This window comes from Lithobates pipiens, unplaced genomic scaffold (assembly GCF_037356315.1).
Source record: "Lithobates pipiens isolate NorthernLeopardFrog02 unplaced genomic scaffold, aLitPip1_a1.2 Scaffold_8, whole genome shotgun sequence".
NCBI classification, from domain to species: Eukaryota; Metazoa; Chordata; class Amphibia; order Anura; family Ranidae; genus Lithobates; species Lithobates pipiens.
Genome location: NW_027507903.1, coordinates 33,015,008 through 33,034,947, shown reverse-complemented (window position 1 = coordinate 33,034,947; position 19,940 = coordinate 33,015,008). Strand labels below are relative to the sequence as shown.

General features: G+C 44.8%; 1 protein-coding gene across 1 annotated transcript in view; it reads right to left on the bottom strand.

Annotated features, from left to right (window-relative positions):
* Nucleotides 1-19,940, bottom strand: part of AGBL1 (AGBL carboxypeptidase 1) — a 1,055,086-nt gene that overhangs the window by 727,624 nt on the left and 307,522 nt on the right. Inside the window, exon 10 of the mRNA XM_077473970.1 lies at nt 13,822-13,935. Within this exon, the coding sequence (XP_077330096.1) occupies nt 13,822-13,935 (114 nt within the window). The remainder of the gene's footprint in view (nt 1-13,821; nt 13,936-19,940) is intronic.

Here is a 19,940-nt window from a genome sequence, read left to right as displayed (position 1 = left end):
AATAATAATTAATAAATATAATTATTACTAGTGTCATACAACATTAGACATCTACTATAGCTTGTAGTCAGAACATTCAACCAGAAATGTATGATTGCGGCAGTTTAGCTGCTCCATCAAATCTTCTTAGAACATTCAACAGACACCATAATCCTTCAATGACAGATTCGACCTTAATTATTTTGGATTTTCGGACGAATGCATTTTTTAACAAAACGAAATAAATAAAAACAAATTTCAGGAATAACTAAATACATTTAGTTTTCGGACGAAAACAAAATTCCAAAACAAAATATTTCAGTGTGCACATGTCTAGTTGTTACCACTTTCTAGGATTTTGGTAAAAAGGATTTTCCCTGTTGAAGGTTGTTGGATATCAACCACCAATTGAGGCTTTGATGGATAAGTGCACTGGAAACTACAAAGCCTGGATCTTCTTTTTCCAGGTCGACAGAATACTGTTTTGCAGCAGTCTTGAATGAAACTGCACATAAGGAACAGCCTCGAAGGAGGCCACCATCTTCCTTAAAAATTTCTTGCAAAGCTGAATGGAAGGATTTCTCTTTGTTTTGACAAGTCCAATCAGTTCCTTTATGGAGCTGATCCTTCCCTGGGGTAAGAATACCTTCTTTTGGATGGTATCTATGATCAGCCCCAAGTACTGTAATCTCCTTGACAGTTTTAAGGAGGATTTTTTAGGTTTGGAATTCAGCCTAGGAATTCTAGGTAGCTTATGGCTGAGATTAAATTTTGGTTTAGACAGGTGACTGACTGATTTACTAAAAGCAGATTGTCTAGGTAGGCTAGAATTGTTATACCCTGAGCCCTTAACCTGGCTAAAGAAGGAGCCAGGATCTTCGTGAACACTTGCGGTGTGGTGGCCGGATCAAACGGTAGAGCCACAAAATGAAAATGACAATTCTCTACCTCGAAGAGTAGAAACTTCTGATAAGCGGGAAAAATTGGCACGTGGAGATAGGCATCTTTGATATTGATCAATGTCAAAAATTCTCCTCCTTGTAGAATGGAGACAACCGATCGGATTGACTCCATGCGAAAGGAACGGATATTCAAGTGCCAGTTTAGATCCTTGAGATCTAATATGGGTCTTACCTCCCCGTTTGGCTTTGGTACCATGAAGAGGTTGAATTAAACCCTGATGCCCGCTTTTCTGTGGGAACCTCTGATATCACTTTCTGAGACAAGAGATGATCCAGAGCCAGAAAAAGAGACTTCCTTTTCCCTGGATCTCTGGGAACATTTGATTTTAAAAAACGGGGAGACGGGAATTCTTGGAATTCTAGTTTGCAACCTAGAGAAATTGAGGAAGCCACCCATCTGTCCTAACAATGTTCCTGCCAGACCTGAAAATTGTAGAAGCCTTCCCTCCACCCGAGCGAGTGGGGGCACCCTTTCATAAGGTGGCTTTAGTATTTTGCTTCACGGGTTTCCTGCCCCAAGTCCTCTTTTGGCCTTGGGACTGCCCCTGGGGTCTTCCTCTTGAACCTGATGTTGGAGGCCATCGAGACTGTCTGGAGGCAGATGCTCCGGGCACTGAAGAAGATACATGTTTAAAAGGAAAAACGTTTAAACTTCTTCTTTACTGGTAAAAGAGAACTTTTCCCAATAGAAATTCTTTGGATATACTTACCCAGATCATCTCCAAACAACCGTTCACCATGAAATGGGAAACTGGCCAAGAGCTTTTTACATGGCGCTTCGGCTGACCAATTCCATAGGACTCTGCGCATATGTACCAGCCCTAGCATAAGCCGTGAGGCTTGAATAATATAATCTTTCATAGCATCCACTGTGAAACACAGTGCCTCTGATATGCCAGCCATTTGCTGGGCCTGCTGATCAGGAATAATCTTGAGTACCTCCACAAACTGGTCCTTTATGAACTGAGATACTCAGATCCTAGATCTCCGCAAGAGCCGGCTGCACAACTGAACCTGCAAGAACAATGTTGTTTTTAAAAAGAAATTCCAATTTTTTATCTGTTGGATCCTTCAACATTTGTGCATTGTCTACAGGACAAGTCAGGTTTTTGTTTACTGAGGATATAGCAGCATCAATTGCTGGAGTCCCCCATTTCTTATAGAATTCCTCCTTTATAGGATAAAGTATAGAAAACTTTTTTGGAGGAAAAAACTGTTTATCTGGGTGCTCCCACTCAGAATACATCAGCTTTTTTAGCCATAAATGGATATGAAATGTATCCACAGATTGGGGAGGCTTTAGTGATCCCAAACCAGAGGTGGGCTCATCAATAGACTGTGCTACAGACAGTAAAAAAGTTGAGCCAACCAACTTAGTAAGGGAGTGTACTAACAGTCTCTCTTGTGAGGCTGCTCCCTCCATATTAGGATCTTCTGAAGAGGAGATATCAGCATCTTCCTGATCCTTGGAAAGAACTTCATAATCTCCTGCCCCTTATAGCTCAGTATGAGGGTCCCGAGATCTGCTACGCTTGGGCCCACTGTAGGAAGCGAACATAGCATCAATCTTCTGTTCCAAACTTAAAATGGTAAAAGAAAAAACCTCCTGAGTAATAAATATAGAGGCTGAAGTGTCCAGAGCTGCTGCAATACCAGTCCCCCCTGACAGCTAACTCTGACCGGCTGCATCACTCTCAGAGGAGGATGTCATTTTTTTAGACATGGATTCAGGTTGCCATAAAAAAAAAATCGATCCTCTATAACCCTTTGAGGTGTTCCTTGTCCCCCTTCCGCTCATAGCCTGATGCACAAAGCAGAGGCACTACCAGAAGGAATGCATACACTTCTAGTTCTATAGTCCAGCACAATTGCTGCTATTAATGTCCAGCCTGATGCAGCAGTAAAAAATGTATCAAAGGAGGAAATGCCCGTGTCACCAAACCTGTTAATTCCACCTCTTTGCTCTTGTGTCCCTCCACAGCCTGCAGTAGCATACAATGTGCTTTTAAAAACTTGCCTCCTCATGTACTGGCGTCGCTAAGCACCCCCTCCTGAGTTGCCTATGACTCCACCCCTATTTTAAAAGAAGGGTTTTCCCACACGAGCAGCAGACTACAGGTCCTCTCAGATCTACTGAGAAAAGCATGGCGAGGGGGGTTTTGCAAGCTGCTGAGCGGCGCGCTGATCGAGCTTCCTGTCTTTTTTTTTTTATTAAAAAAAAAAAAGAAATCCGAGCACTTCTACCCCATGAGGGGGAGAACATCAGCATAGGGGGGCAATAAGCAAGGAGAAAAACCTCCCTCAAGTTTACCGGAGGATCTGCTGTTCGGCAAGAGGAGGAAGCATTTCGGCTCTCTGACATAGCACTGTTTCCAGCATGAGGCGGTGAGTGCTCAATACAGCCCCCAGTGGTGACACGTAAACCAACAGACCCAATCTTCACCCTTCACGGTGGGTTCCGTAAAACCTTCAGGAGCAGGGGATCCTAGAGGAAATCTACTATCCTGGACCTGCAGCGGCAACCTGCTGGTAAAACTTTATGGCCTCACTACCAAAAAGTACTGGATCCCAGGGTCCAGCTCTCTAAAAAGAGAAGCATTCACAGGCAAAAACCTTGTTTTTTCAGATACGAGGCCCGGGTACCATGCAATCTGGCCAGAAAAGACACTTTGAATGGATCAGGTCAGCATGGGTAGCCCCAGAAAAGATTGCTCCAGTGGAGCTTAGCACAGCACATCTTTACTCGTGACCAACACCTTAAACACTGGCGAAAAAGCTGAGGTACTCCCAGTAGTGGGAGGGGTTATATAGGGAGTGCACTTTTTGTCTAAGGGCGTGCAAGTGTCCATCAACTGAAGGTGGTCTGTAAACCCACATAGTGCCTATTATGGCTCTGTGTCCCGTGATGTACGATAAGAAAGTCATACACCTAAAATGATCTTAGACCACCAAAGTTTTTTCTTCAACATTGACTCCAAAACATTTCACCTGTCGATGAAATGAAGTAAAAAAAAAAACTGAAAATTGAAATCACAGTGAAGAAAATTACAATCAATCACAGAAGTCTGTAGCTAGTAGGGGTGAGCCGTATGCTGCCCCATAGAGAACATCCTGCCTTTTTGGAGTTGTGCCTCCTCCTCCTCTCTTATATCAGGCACCCAAGTAGAGTCAGAGACCTCATCATCCCCTCCCTCCTCATCACTGGAGCAAGCTTAGCAGTATGCTGCAGCTGGGAGAACATGACTGCCAGTTTCTTGTCCTTCTTGAGTACCCCTCTCTCTAGGCTCACGTTACTCCCTTCCTCAACCTGGGAACCAACATTGGAGCCTTCAAAACACTGCGCATCCTCCATCAGCATGTACCCAACACTGTGGTTGAATAGTTCGGGGGGACTCCTCCGTGCATGATAGTAGGGCTACAGAAAGAATTACTGTCGACAAGGAGCCAGTGGAATAGGCCGCTTTGGCAGCTGCATTGGAACACAAACTTCTATGAGCCTGGGTGACAGAGGATGAGAGGGATTGGGTGGCTTTGTTATCCATTCCACCAACTCTTCTGCGTGTTCTGGTTCATGGCCAGCAGCAGAATAAAAAGACAAGCCTATCCCCATGGCCACCTGCAGAGTATGCACCATGTCCACGACCAGCACTGTTGACTGTAGACACAGAGCCTGCTTGCCCTCTTTTAGTGGCCTGTTAGTGTCTGCCTCTCCTTGGTGGCCTTCTGGACATGATGTATATTTTGTTTGGCAACACTGTATAGTTGTGAAAAGTAGTAGCAACTGCACTACGGTTGCACTGTATTGTGTGCTGTGTACACCACCAGAAAAGTAGTAGCAACTGCACTACGGCTATACTGTATTGTGTAATGTGTACCCCAGCAGAAAAGTAGTAGCAACTGCACTATGGTTGCACAGTGTTGTGTAATGTGTACACCACCAGAAAAGTAGTAGCAACGGTACCACGCCTGCACTGTATTTTGTAATGTGTACCCCACCAGAAAAGTAGTAGCAACTGAACTATGGCTGCACTGTACTGTGTAATGTGTACACCACCAGAAAAGTAGTAGCAACTGTACTACGGTTGCACTGTATTGTCTGCTGTGTACACCATCAGAAAAGTAGTAGCAACTGCACTATGGTTGCACTGTAGATATACGCTACACTGGATGCTGCAGAGTGTGTGTGTATATATATATATATATATATATATATATATATACACATATTAGACTCTCAGTATATATATATATATATATATATATATATATATATATATATATCAGATACACTGCCTGAAGTAGATTAGAAATAGTACACCATGAAAGCATTGTAGAATGTAGATATAGGCTGCACAGACTGGATGCAGTGTATATGTATATATATATATATATATATATATATATATATATATATATATATATATATATATATATTAAATACGCTGCTACTAACTGAATAACCACTTGTAACAGCCTTATGAAGTGTGAGGCGTGGACTTAGTCCACCTGAGCCATAAATGGCCAATTATGGCTCTCTTAGCAGAGGGAGCTGGGATTGGCCAAAGCATGCACTTGACGTGCACTTGACCAATCATCATACAGCAATGCACTGCGATCTCGCAGTGCATTATGGGGCGTTCTGCGGGCGCTCAAATTTCCCACGAATGCCTCATAATGTTTTATATTCGGCGAACGGGCGAACACCCGATGTTCGAGTAGAACTCATGTTCGACCCAAACATCAAGCTCATCCCTAGTAGCTAGCTACAAATGTGATATGACTCTAATTAAGCTCTTAACATGAACTTGATGACCCTGATAATATTTGTAATCAGTCTCATACTTTATTTTTAATTTAATACTTTACTGATATTATTACAAAATGGTATCTAAGAAGTTAGCAATATTGCCTTGCAGCGCTGGTACCCTGGGCACAATCCAATAAGGGATGAACATAAATTCAGACCAAATACAGTTTTTTTGGACATTTGTCCAAAAGCTGAATATTTAGGGCATTTGGCACAGATGAACATGACAGTTGTCAATGGTTGCTAAGGAACTGCAGCCACTGCATCCTTACCAACCACTGATGTCACCTGACCTATTCACTTACATGGCCGGGAATCCCCAGCCACATAAGCAAATGGGTGGGGAATATAGGGAATATAGCAGGTTACATCATTACCTAAATTTGGTCACTTGGCCATATTTTGGCAATGCTGATAATGGTTGTTAAGGAAGTAGTGGCTGCTGGAAGTTGCTGCGTCATTTTCAGCCACTAATGTCACCAGCCAATTCACTTACATGATTGTAAATCCCCAACCACATAAGCAAATGGGTGGGGAAAGGAACCTTACATAATTTGCTTAACTCCTCATAAAAATAGGATTTTTATAACAGTTTACCTGTTAATCCTTTTCTTGGAGTACATCGCGGGACACTGAGCCACAGTAATTACTGTATTGTCTATATGGCACCTTCAGGTGATGGACACTGGTACACTCTAGACAGGAAGTTCAATTCCTCATATAACCCCTCCCCTTACCGGGAGTACCACAGTTTTGTAGCAAAGCAATACACATAACCAGAGAGAGGGGAGGGACCTCTGTGCCCCGTGATGTATTCCAAGAAAAGGATTTTACATGTAAGCTTTTATAAAAATCCTATTTTCTTTATCGTACATCACGGGACACAGAGCCACAGTAATTACTGTATGGGATGTCCCAGAGCAATGCTATCTGAGGGGAGGGGACACCAACAAAAGTAGGGTACAATCAGACCTGAGGACCTATACCGCTGCCTGCAGCACGCTGTGCCCAAAGGCAATATCCTCATGCCTTCTTACATCCACTTGATCTGGTGAATGTATAGACTGAAGACCAAGTTGCGGCCTTGCAGATTTGAGCCATGGAGGCTTGGTGATGCACTGCCCACGAAGCACTAACAGCCCTGGTGGGGTGTGCTTTGATTTGAAAAGGTGGAACTTTCCTCTTCAAACCATAAGCTTGAATAATTACTTGCGAATCCACTTAGCAATAGTAGATTTCGACGCTGCCTGTCCTTTCTTAGGGCCTTCAGGCAACACAAACAACACATCTATTTTCCGAATCTGAGCAGTCGCCTTCAAATAGATTTTGACAGCTCTCTCTACATCCAAAGTATGTAGTGACTTTTCTTCCGTAGAATAGGGTTCTGGAAAAAATAAAGGTAGATGAAAACCTGAAACCACCTTTGGCAGACAGCTAGGATGAGGACGCAATACTACTCTATCCTTGTGAATGATTGATTAAATATGGCTCTTTACTAGAAAGAGCTGCCAATTCTGATACCCTTCTTGCAGATGATATGGCCAGAAAAACTAGCTTCCTTGTCAAAAGGACCAAGGAAATATGTTGTATCGGCTCAAAAGGCCGTTTCTGTAATGCAGACAGAACTAAATTCAAGTCCCAAGGGTTCAGGAATTCCCCTTTTGCAAATTCTCAGATATCTTCCATCAACTGAGGCTCTGGCGCACTTTTGGCGACAAACGCATCGGAAAATCTAGTGCTTGGACCTTCTTGTTCCAGGCAGACAGGATACTGTTTTGCTGCAGTCTCGAATGAAACTGAGCATAGGGAACCACTTCGAATGAAGCCACCATTTCCGCCAACAACCTCATACAAACGCGAATAGAAGGACCCCCTTATTGCCCTGACCACCTGAATCAGCTGCTTTATGGCACTGATCTTTAACTGGGGTAAAAACACCCTCTTCCGGGCTGTATCTATAACCAGACCCAAGTTCTCTAATCTTCTTACTGGCTTTAAAGAAGATTTCTCTAGGTTGAGGACCCAACCTAGGTATTCCAGGTAGTTGACTGTGGTGACCATACTTTGGTCCAAGCGGGCTACTGACCGGGGTATATCAAGAGCAGGTCATCTAGATATGCTATTATCATTATACCTAGAGTCCTTGATCTGGCCAGAGGAAGGGCCAGGAATTTTGTAAACAGCCAAGGTGCAGCAGCTAGACCAAAAGGCAAGGCTACAAACTGAAAATTAAGTTTTTCAACTTTGAAACGCAGATATTTCTGGTGAGCAGGGAAAATAGGTACATGCAGGTATGCATCCTTGATGTCAATAGATGCCAGAAGTTCTCCTCCTTGTAGGGTGGAGACTACTGATTGGATAGATTTCATGCAAAAAGAGCGGATATTTAGGAACCGGTTTAGATCTTTGACATCTAGAATGGGTCAGACATCTCCATTTGATTTTGCCACTGTGAAAAGGTTTGAATAAAACCCCAACCCCTGCTCTTCCATGGGGACCACCATGATCCCTTTTTGTGACAAAAGTCGGTCTAAAGATTGAAAGAGAGACTTCTTTTTCTCTGGATCTTTGGGGACATTTGACCTGAGGAAACGAGGAGATGGGATTTCTTGGAACTCTAGTTTGTAACTTAGAGCTATTTTGGAGACCGCCCATCTGTCTCGAAATTCTTCCTGCCAGACCCTTGAGAATGGCAGAAGTCTTGCCCCCACTCAAATGAGCGGAGGATCCCCTTCATAAAGAGGCTTTAGCGTTCTGTCTTGTAGGTTTCCTCCCCCAGGACTTCTTTTGTCCCTGGGGTTGACCTTGAGATTTACCTCTTGAACCTGATGGAGGAGGCCGTCACAACTGGAAGTTGATGCCCCTGGCACTGGAGAAAGAGCCCATTTAAATGAGGGAAGTTTATTCCTTTTCTGATATTTTTCAAATTTTTACTTGCTTGTTTGATATTGCTCTCCAACCCTCAGATTACCCTATGAAATAGTAATACCCGGGGATTGACCATACCACAATTTAAGCTCCTACTACAAATTACAACAGGAGCTAAGCAAACCATTGCTGTGTCTGGGAAAACACCTGCACTCTGTATCCTAGCTACCAGACACAGAGTCACTCAAGCAATGAAACATGCCAAAATTAAAGCTACTTTACAGGTTAGAATCTGTTTTTACTCAAAAGTTTGGCAACCCTGGGTCGATAAGTTTTTGCCCCCTGACCTTGACACATCTCTACTATAACCTTGACCCTTAGTGGCACCTCGTCCTCTGTCACTGCAGTAACCACTATTCCCAGCAAAACCCAAGGAGCCCCACCCTCCCTTCCCTTTCCACCCTCTCCCTCTTCTCTTCTGACTTTTTTCCGATAACTACCTGCCAAATATCAAATCCCGAGCTATGGTTGGGAAAGAGCATTTAGTAACCACCCTGGCAGTGTCGTGGTTTTGATGTGGAATATTGCCTATCTACTAGTTGCTTTCTTTTTCTATGATTACAGTAAAAACCAGGGAATGCTTATTTTGTATTTTGTAAAGCCACGTACACACGGGCGGACTGTCTGGCCAACTTAGTCCGTCAGACAATCCGACGGACAGTCCGTCCTACTTTTGAATGAACGGACTTGACCACACACGGATGCCAAACAGTCCGTCGAAAGTTTGCACGATGACGTGTACAGCACGTACGACGGGACTAGAAATAGGAAGTCCAATACACAGCAATGCAACCTTTCGCCGTGTAAATCCTTTCTGAGCATGCGCCATACTTAGTCCGTCCAACTAGCCTACTCACGAGCGGACTGTCCACTGAAACCAAAGTCTGACGGACAATATTACGGAATTTCCAAAATACTTAGTCCGCCAGACTGCACGCTGAAAAAGTCCGCTGAAGCCCACACACGAGCGGACTGTCCGCTGAAATGTGTTTTGGCGGACTAAGTTGGCCAGACAGTCCGCCCGTGTGTACGCGGCTTAAGTGACTATCCAAACCCAGTCTATCTTGGATTTTGAAACCCTCCCTGCATGGAGGATGTCAACACTTTAAGTCACACCTGTATATCTTTTGGTCAAACTGAATAAAAATGTTTGAACAACAAAAGGACACATCCACTACATGTGAACTTGTCCTGTAAGTTAAGGATCCATTGTTACACAATCAGTTGGTATATTACGATTGTAGATCCTGAGAAGCGAATGGATAATGCCTTAAGCATTTCTGCCCTTAGATCTCTGATAAAGTAAGGTTGTAGTGTGCTGGTACCTTCTCGAGATGAAGAAGTGTAGTGTAATGTAAGAGCATGGTATGTTTAAAAGATTAAGAGGTTTGTAGATAAATGGGTTGACTGATAAATATAGTGTAATTAATGAAGCAGACATACAGGGAAATCGATAGACAAAACATACATCAACAAACAGCTGACAGAAGAAACCATCCTGCAGTTCATCAATCAAAACAGCAAAGACGAGTGCTTAAAATATTTGTCATAATCATATTAATTTATGAGGCAATCAAAAATGGAAGCACAACAATACAATTTAGCCCTGCAGTAGGCATGCTGGGGACTAGTACTGGACAGGAAGGGTGATGGTGTGGTGTTTGTTGCTGGACAATCTTGGTTTACTTGAATACTCTGCCAGAAAGTAGGAACAATTCAGTGCAAGTGTTGTGAAAGGTAAAGATCATACAATAATAAATGAATGGTACAAGATCATTATTCAATGCCATAAGAATAATCTACTAAGAAAAACATCTTTTAAATTAGGGATGCAATGTCATATATCACAGCAATGCCGCTGTTTTAATGAGAAGCTGGATGGAGAAAAAGAGACACAGGAACCAGTAGAATAAATTTCTATGAAAAAGACAGGTGAATGTAAAAGGATTTAATGGGGATTTGGATCACATTTATTGTTATATATAACAAATATTAAAAGACACGTCTTCCTCCGCACCACAGTGAAGATAAAGTGAGGTGAGGAATGGATGAGTGCCGGTGGTATGTCTTGAAAAAGCTCACATACAAGAATCTCTACAACCAGGTTGGAGGCCATTTGAGCTGAACTGAAAGAAAGTGATCCATGACACTATAGAAATGTTCATTCTGTATCTTTACTTAACTGCACCGGACTCGGCAGTTACACGGCTCCCATTTATTTAGCTGTTTAAAACATCATATTTCTGTCTAAGTTAGGGGGGTTTATCAATGTTTTCACCCAAGGATCAAACAATTTTCCCCCCAAACTTTTCCCCCAAGTGAACTTGAATGCAGCCAAGGGACTCCGTTCAGGCTACTGCAGTCCTACGGATTCCACTGAAGGGAGCATGCAGAAAATGAGTCCATCCTGACTCTGAGCACATTATAAGGATTTAGAAGACATTCCAATAGCCACACACCATATCAGACTGTACAACAAGTAGGTAATAGCTCAAGAGGCCTCAGCTTGCTCTGCCTAGGTCATAGCCCCAACACATGTCTCCCTGGCATGGACCTTCAATGCGTTGGGATGTGGCCTAGACAGAACGAACTGAGGCTGCCATACCGACTTGTTGTATGGTCTGGTATGAAGTGCGGCTGTTGGAATGCCTTCTGTAGCCTTATAACCCCCCCCCCCCCCCCCCCCCAAGATACACACATTTTTCTAATGGAAGACCCTTTCGCTTTTAGCATTCAAAAATCAAGTTTATAATACCAGTCCACTTTTTGATTTAATAGGTTATTGTACTCAATTCTCCTAAAAGTGGTTGTAAAGGCACAAGGTAAAAGGTTGCAAAGGCACTTTTTTGTGAAGCAGCCCCCCTAGACCCCCCCTCCCCACTAATACTTACATGAACCCCCTCTCGATCCAGTAATGTCCATGAGAGGCTTGCCTCTCTGGGGACTCGCACTCCTGATTGGCATTTGGCAGTAGCGGGAGCCATTGTCTCTTGCTGCTGTCAATAACAGCCAGTAAGCTAATCTGGAGACGGAGAGGGCGGGCCAAGGCAAGGCTCCATGTGTGAATGGACACAGTGAGTTGTGGCTCTGGAGTGCCCCCAGCAGGAGGGAGGAGCCAGGAGCGCCAGCGTGGGACCTGAGAAGAAGAAGATTCGGGCTGCTCTGTGCAAAACCATTACACAGAGCAGGTAAGTGTAACATTTTTGTTATTTAAAAAAAAAGGGCTTTAATATCACGTTAAAGCGAAACTCCAGGAGTGATAATTTTTAGCAAACTTACATTTATCCAGCTTGGCTCAATGTAAGTATTCATACATGATATCTGGAGGGCCCCTGGGGTATGGACAATCACCATAATTGTCTAGTCATACAGTGCTAACCAGATGCTGCTCCACCGGCTTTCACTTGGCATACTGGACACAGAAGACCTCTCACTCAGCATTGTCGCCATTTAGAAAATGCTTTGCATTTTCAATAAATACACCGTGTTCTTTGAGCAACTCCCTGTGACCCAGCCACAGCATGGAGCTCTACACCAATAGCAGAGTACTTTGCTTCAAGTGGGGTAGCCCTGCTTTTCCAATCCTGGGACTCCTCCAGCCTCATGTCTGTGGTGCCAGCCCTGAGATCTGTCCAGCTGTTCACCTGTGGACCTAGTCTTAACCTGATCTTCTCTGTGAGAGACTTAAAGGCGTAAGTGCAACTAGTTGTTTTTGTGCTGAAGTTGTGTTCATCCTTTAGTATCTGTGACTAAACAGCCTTATAGAGACAGTGCTGTGTGGAAACCTAGTGTGCCTATTGAGTCGCAGAAACATTACTCTTATGAGCTCCTATTTGAACAACTTCACAAACGCCTTAACGATGTTCTGTACTGTACGCACACCCTTTTGCCATGTTGACCCTGTTTGCATTGGTAATCCTATTCTCTATCAGTTTAGTAAGGGAATCTGGGGGTAGGATCAGAGTGGAGGAATCTGGGGGTGTGATCAGAGTTGAGGAATCTGGGGGTGTGATCAGAGTGGAGGAATCTGGGGGGGGGGGGGTCAGGGGGTGGGATCAGGGTGGAGGAATCTGAGGGGGGGTATCTGGTGGGTGTGATCAGACGGGGGGTATCTGGGGAGTGTTATTAGAGTGGGGGGTATCTGGGGCGTGGTCAGGGTGGGGGTTTCTTGGTGGTGTGACCAGGGTGGGGCTATCTGGAGGGTGTGATCAGAGTGGGGGGTACAGTATCTGGGGGTGTGATCAGAGTGGGGGTATAATTGGGGGTGTGTAATTAGGGTGAGGGTATCTGGCGGGTGTGATCAGAGTGGCGGGGTATCTGAGGGTGTGATCAGGGTGGGGGTATCTGGGGGGTATGATCAGAGTGGGGAGTGGGTATCTGGTGGGTGTGATCAGGGTGAGGGTATCTGGTGGGTGTGATCAGAGTGGGGAATGGATATCTGGTGGGTGTGATAAGGGTGGGGGTATCTGGGGGGTGTGATCAGAGTGGCGGGGTATCTGAGGGTGTGATCAAGGTGGGGGGGTATCTGGGGGGTGTGATCAGAGTGGGGAGGGGGTATCTGGGGGTGTGATCAGGTTGAGGGTATCTAAAAGTCCACGAGTTAGGTGGTGCAAATTACTTGCCTTGCTGACATTCCACGCTATGCCACTGACCAGTGGCACTTTATACACCCTGTATTATAATAATAATAACTTTTGCAGACTTATTCTGTGCTTCTCACTTGTTGATACCTGTTGGTACAGGTTCTTAGAATTATCCTAAATCTTACTTTAACTCCCAGTGAAATGTGCAGGTTTGCATTGTAACACAACATTCTGTGTCTATAGAACCCTGCTGGCTCACAAATAATGTATTAGGTGGGCACATTTGTTAGCTGTTTGTTGTGAATATCTGCCAACCAGCTTTTCAGCTTTAAAATGAAATGCATTAATTTCAACTTTTACTTGCTGTTCAGACCAAACAAAGCTAATGTATTCTGGGAACAGACTCTCCCGCGTGCTCTTCCACCTTAATCTACAAATCTGTTGGGCATGGAGTGCAAGCATCAGTGGGCTTCAATAAGAACACATCAACAAAAAGTTTCCCATAATAATCCAGTCTGCACATAGTATGCATTGCATAACTCACAAAAGTTTAATGTCTTACCTTGAATAGAAAAAGCTCTGAAAAAAATGCTTTATATTGCTCAAATTCTTTTTCTGGTCGATCAGGCTTAGGTTTTGACCTTAATTTTTTCAAGTCTGTTTCCAAGTCATCATCCTAGATAAAAAGAGAGTCATTTATAATTAATTTAGGATATGTTACAGCAATTTTACATTTAGTTTTAAAGTCTATTATTGTTATGTTGCATAACACAGGCTTTTTCAACCAGGGTGTCCAGGCACCCTGGGGTGCCTTGAGGTTTCTTCAGGGGTGCCTTGGCAAAATGCCTAAAAATTGCCCAAAAATTGTATACAAGCTGACGTATGGATGAAGCCTGCCTTTTAGTTACACAAAGCCACAGATTTTCATTGTGCACCAGTGGCTGTGCGTCCATAAAGGGTGCAGGAGTGCCGCGCCCCCCCCCCCCTCCTGTCACTCGCTCTCTGACATAGATAAATTCATGCATTGCATGAATCTATCTATGGTCATTGCTGCCGCCCCCAATTCATGTGCCCGGCCCCTTGTCGGGTGCCGGGCACATGAATTACAGCGGCAGGGTTTCTTAGTTAGCACTTGATTAGAGCCATATGCTCTAATAGGCTTCCTGATTAGAGCCATGGGCTCTAATAGGCTTCCAAAAAGGTAAACAGCGGGCGCACTGCTGTGTGTTAGGGAGCCAAATACATTGCTTCACTAACACTGACCATGCCTCTCAGCCAGGTTGCTCAGGTCTGGTTGAGCACACTGGCAGCATTGGGCACACTTTCACACTGGCAGCATTCGGCACACTGGCAGCATTCTGCACACTGGCAGACTGGCAGCATTCGGCACACTGGCAGCATTGGGCACACTGGCACACAGGCAGCATTGGGCACACTGGCAGAATTTGGCACACTGGCAGCATTGGGCACACTGGCAGCATTGGGCACACTGTCACACTGGCAGAATTCGACACACTGGCAGCATTTGGCACACTAGCAGCATTTTATGGACACACTGGTAGCATTTGGCACAGTGGCAGTGTTTGATGTGCATAGTCGCAGCATTTGATGGCACAGTGACAGCATTTGATGGCACAGTGGCTGCGTTTGATGGCACAGTGGCTGCGTTTGATGGCACAGTGGCTGCGTTTGATGGCACAGTGGCTGCGTTTGATGGTTCTTTTTTTCAAATTTTGTTCTGTTTGTTTGCGCCCCCCAAAAATTTTCAGCACCAGCAGCTGCTGTTGTGCACCATTACAACCTTCTAGCTGCCAACGTCCTAATGACCAATGACATCATCAGTTGATTTGGAGGATTTCAGTTGCCTGCCTAGCATCCTTGTTTGATCCTCCCCAACCAACTCCAACCCTTCCCCTTGGTTGCCTCCCATGTGACATCACCCAGTGACACCGCCCCTTATTCCTATATAAGTCACTGCGCAACGTGTCCCCAGCATTGCAGCCGGAGAGATCATCGCGTCAACATCGGAAGAAGAGAAGAAGAAGGAAGAAGAAGAAGGTGGCGGCGGCGAACGAGAAGACTGGGCCAACGCTAGTAAAAGAGGTGGAAGAAGATAGTGGAGGAGCCCGGCAGAAGAACCGGAGAGTGGGAGAAGACCCCCAAATTCGAAAGAAGACCCCCGAAGTCAGAAGAAGACCCCTAGACGGCTATGACGACGAAGGAGAAAGCCCGGCGAGAAGACCCCCGAAGTCGGAAGAAGACCCCCGGAGCTGCCTAATAAACTACTTTAAAAACCTGTGTTTTATTCACACTTTTTCCCCCAGGTGAATTGGTAAGGGTACGATTCCCCTATATTAAAGGGGGCTCCCGTATTCCGATAAGCCCCCCGCTCGCAGACCCCGAAAAACCAATGGCCAGGGTTGTTGGGAAGAGTCCCTTTTCCTCATCAACATGGGGACAAGGTGCTTTGGGGTGGGGGGCCGCAGGGCCCCCCTTCCACAAAGCACCCAGCCTCCCATGTTGAGGGCACGCGGCCTTGTACGGTTTGGGGGGAGGGGCGCTCGCTCGTCCCCACCCCCTTTCCTGACCGGCCGTGCTGCATGCTCAGATAAGGGTATGGTATGGACTTTGGGGGGACACCCACGCCATTTTTTCTGCGTAGGGCTTCCCCTTAAAATCCATACCAGGTGACGGGGCTAGCAAGGTGTCAATCTCACCGATGGAGGCGGCGACATTGACTTCCTTCGCTAGTCCCGTCGTACCTCAAGTCACGTTCAAAATGTATGGACTTTACTTCATGTGTGGGCAAATCCGTTCATTTGAAAAATCCGGTGGACTAGCACACAGACGAGCAGATTGTCCACCGGAAATCCGAGTCCAGCGGACAATTTTGAGTCAAGTCTTCTTTCAAAGTCTGATGGACTTTTGGCAAGAAAAGGTCTGCTGGACCCCCCACACGGTCGAAATCCGCCAGATAGTCCGATCGTGTGTAAGCGGCATTAGAATAATTTTTACATTTTAGAATGGGGGGCCTTGGGACATAATTTTTAAAGGGTGCCTTGAATGATAATAAGTTGAGAAACACTGGTGTAACACACAAACTGCATCAAAACTAAGGTCACCGATTAGAATCTCACCCACGACACTAAATGCACAGAGTTTGCATGTTCTCCCTGTGCCTGCGTAGGTTCCCTCCCTCTGGTCTCCAAAGACATGCTGGTGGGTTAATTGGCTCCTAATTCTCCCTAGTATGTATATGTATGAATGTGAGTTAGGGACTTTAGATTGTAAGCTCCTTGAGGGCGGGGAATGATGGGAATGTACATTATCCACTAGCCGACCAGCGCACGACAATGTACGTCAGCACAATGGCACAGCTGGGCAAATGGGCGTACAGATACGTCCCCTTTAAATCGCGCCCGCTGCGTACTCAGTGACTGTGCCCACAGATGTCCACCGGGGGGCCCGCGATCGTGTCATGGAGCGGAAGAACAGGGAGTTGCCTTTGTAAACAAGGCATTTCCCTGTTCTGCCTAGTGATATAACGATCTACTGCTCCCTGTGATCAGGAGCAGTGATCACTGTCATGTCAGTGGTAGCCCATCCCCCCCACAGTTAGAACCCCTCCCTAGGACACACTTAACCCCTTGATCGCCCCCTAGTGTTTAACCCCTTCCCGCCAGTGTCATTTACACAGTAATCAGTGCATTTTTATAGCACTGATAAATGACAATGGTGTCAAAAGTGTCCGATGTGTCTGCCATAATGTTGCAATAATGATAAAAATCGCAGATCGCCACCATTACTAATAAAAAAAAGAAAATAATAAAAATGCCATACATCTATCCCCTATTTTGTAGATGCTATAACTTTTGCACAAACCAAGCAATATACGCTTATTGCAATTTTTTTTTTAATTTTAAAAAATATGTAGAATACAAATTGACCTAAAAACTGAGAAAGAAATTAGTTTTTTATATATTTTTGGGGAATATTTATTATAGCAAAAAGTAAAAAATATTGCTTTTTTTTCAAACTTGGTAGTCCTGTGGGAAGCCAAATACCGAAAATGTTAAATAACCTTTACATCCATGACCCTATTGCCAATATAGAAGCTCTGTGTTTAGTACTTCTACATCTTGCCAAACCTGAAAAACTTGGAACGGTATCAGGTCAGTTCAGAGTTGACTTGAATAAGGAAATCCGCTCACCCCAACATAATTAATCAGAGCTGGCAGGCACCAGAAATGCATGGTGCATGATTTGAATCTATTCAGCGGGGACTTGAGGGCAAGTATAGCTTCAATAATTTCTTATCTAGTCATCTAGCTTAAGCCAGCTACATTTAGAATGGGACTGAAAATATTTTACAGTGTGACACAGATCTTCTAAACCCAGGACCCTGCATTCACTATATCTGGTCCCCCACTGTACACAGAACATGGAAATGCAAACGTTTTAGTAAATATAAACTGCTAAATACCTTTTTTCATTAGCAGTATATAGCAGTCTTGTGACTTCTATCAGTGTCTGGTTGAAGCTTGTAGGTGGAGTTTTCATTCTCCTCTATCTTATAAGGCTGCAGGACCCCTAACACTCTGTCCCTGTGACCTTGTGCTGATCACAAGCACCCTCCCAAGAAAAAAGAAAAACTAGCAATACACAAAAAACTGAGCATGTGCAGTGACTCCAAAGGCTCTGAACTATCAGGAGATGGATTTGGGATAGTGGAAGAAAAGGAGGATCAGAGAAGACAGCCTTTTTACACAATGCGGAGGATGAACCCCTTATGCCGCGTACACACGACCGGACTTTTTGACGGACTACCCGACGGACTTTCGTCAGCGTTCCGACTGACTTTCCGAACAAATGGACTTGGCCACACACAATCACACCAAATTCTGATGGATTCGAGCGTGATGACGTACGACTGGACTAGAGTAAGGAAGTTCATAGCCAAAAGCTGCCCTAGCGTCGGTTTTCGTCCGTCGGACTAGCATACAGACAAACTGATTTTTCCACCGCACTCGAGTCCGTCAGAAAGATTTGAAACATGATTTATTTCTAGGTCCGTCTGACTTTTTGGGAAAAAAAAGTTAGCTGGAGCCCACACAATCGTAATATCCGACAGATTCATTCCGTCAGACCTAGTCCGTCGAAAAGTCCGGTTGTGTGTACGCAGCATTTGGTTCCACAGTGAGTATAACAAGCATGCTTTACTGCACATACAGACTGATTTTTCTGTTGTGGGCTTAATAACACTTTAAAGCAAATCTATTGTCAAAATGTAAAATCATATACTCATTTCCAAATTGTATTTCCATTATTTTTAGCCTACTCTTATCATTCTAAATAATTATGACATTGCTTCCGGGTTACTAGATTTGAGATCCGAGATCTGATCAAAGTTAATTCCAGCTTCATTTGTGTCTCTGGCCAGCTGGCAGGCATGCCGGCTGGTTGCTCGGGCCTCCCGATGGAATGGGAAAGCCCGGGCAAGCTGTGGAAGGTGGCGGGAGGGGGGCCCACTGCTTAGGATAACAGCTGAGTGACTTCTTAGCTGCATCGGTTGTCATCCCAAGAAAACGGTACCGGAGTGATGCCTGCAGTTGCAGTTGCAGGCATCACCCCAGTACAACCCCTTCAAGCCAAAAGCCGCATATCTGCTTACGGTCAGCGTGAAGGAGTTAAAATGTCCATGGGCGGATACATGTGAATTCATCACGTGCACTGACGGGCCGGATATTTAGTTGCCAACCCCTCTCTTAGAGTAAACAACAAAGGAGATGTTGCAAAGCATGCAAGGGAATCCAGGAAGTTGTAGAAAAAGAATGCCAGCAGACAGGCAGCACTCAGCATGAAAGGAGATTTTTCAGGTAAGCCTTTATAGGATTACCAATAATAAATAATGATAATCCTATGTTATGCTGATGCTGTGCCTATGCTATGCTAATCCTATAATAAATTGATAATCCTATGCTATGCTGATGTTATAAATAGTGTAAGAGTGGGGGGAGGTAAGGGAAAGGATAGACAGATTCTGGTAGTAGGGGACTCAATTCTTAGAAGGACAGAGAGGGCAATCTGTCACAAAGACCTGAAGCGTCAAACTGTATGCTGTCTACTGGGCGCTCAGGTTTGGCACATCATGGATCTGGACAGATGGACAGATTACTGGGAGGGGCTGGGGAAGACCCAGCTGTCATGGTGCATGTTGGCACTAATGACAAAGTCAGAGGCAGATGGGGTGTCCTAAAGAACGATTTTAGGGACTAAGCTGAGGAAAAGGACCTCCAAGGTACATTGAGCCACACCAGAAAGGCAGAGGAAGGTTAGGGAAGTAAACAAGTGGCTGAAGAGCTGGTAAAGTAAGGAGGTGTTTGGGTTCCTGGAGAACTGGGCCAACTTCTCAGTTGGTCACCAGTTCTATAGAAGGGAATGACTGCACCTTAATGAGGAGGGTGCAGATCTGCTGGGAGTGAAGATGGCCAAAAAGTTAGAGGGCTTTTTTAAACTAGGCGATGGGGGGGGGAGGGTCCAGAGGTAGAGATAATCAGTGTGGAACATATTCCAGAGGGTAGTATTAGGGGCATTAGTGGTAGGTTGACTAAAGCACATAAACCCGAGGTAGGTATAGTAACGCATCCTATTTTCGACCTCTGAACACCCAATAAGAAGACA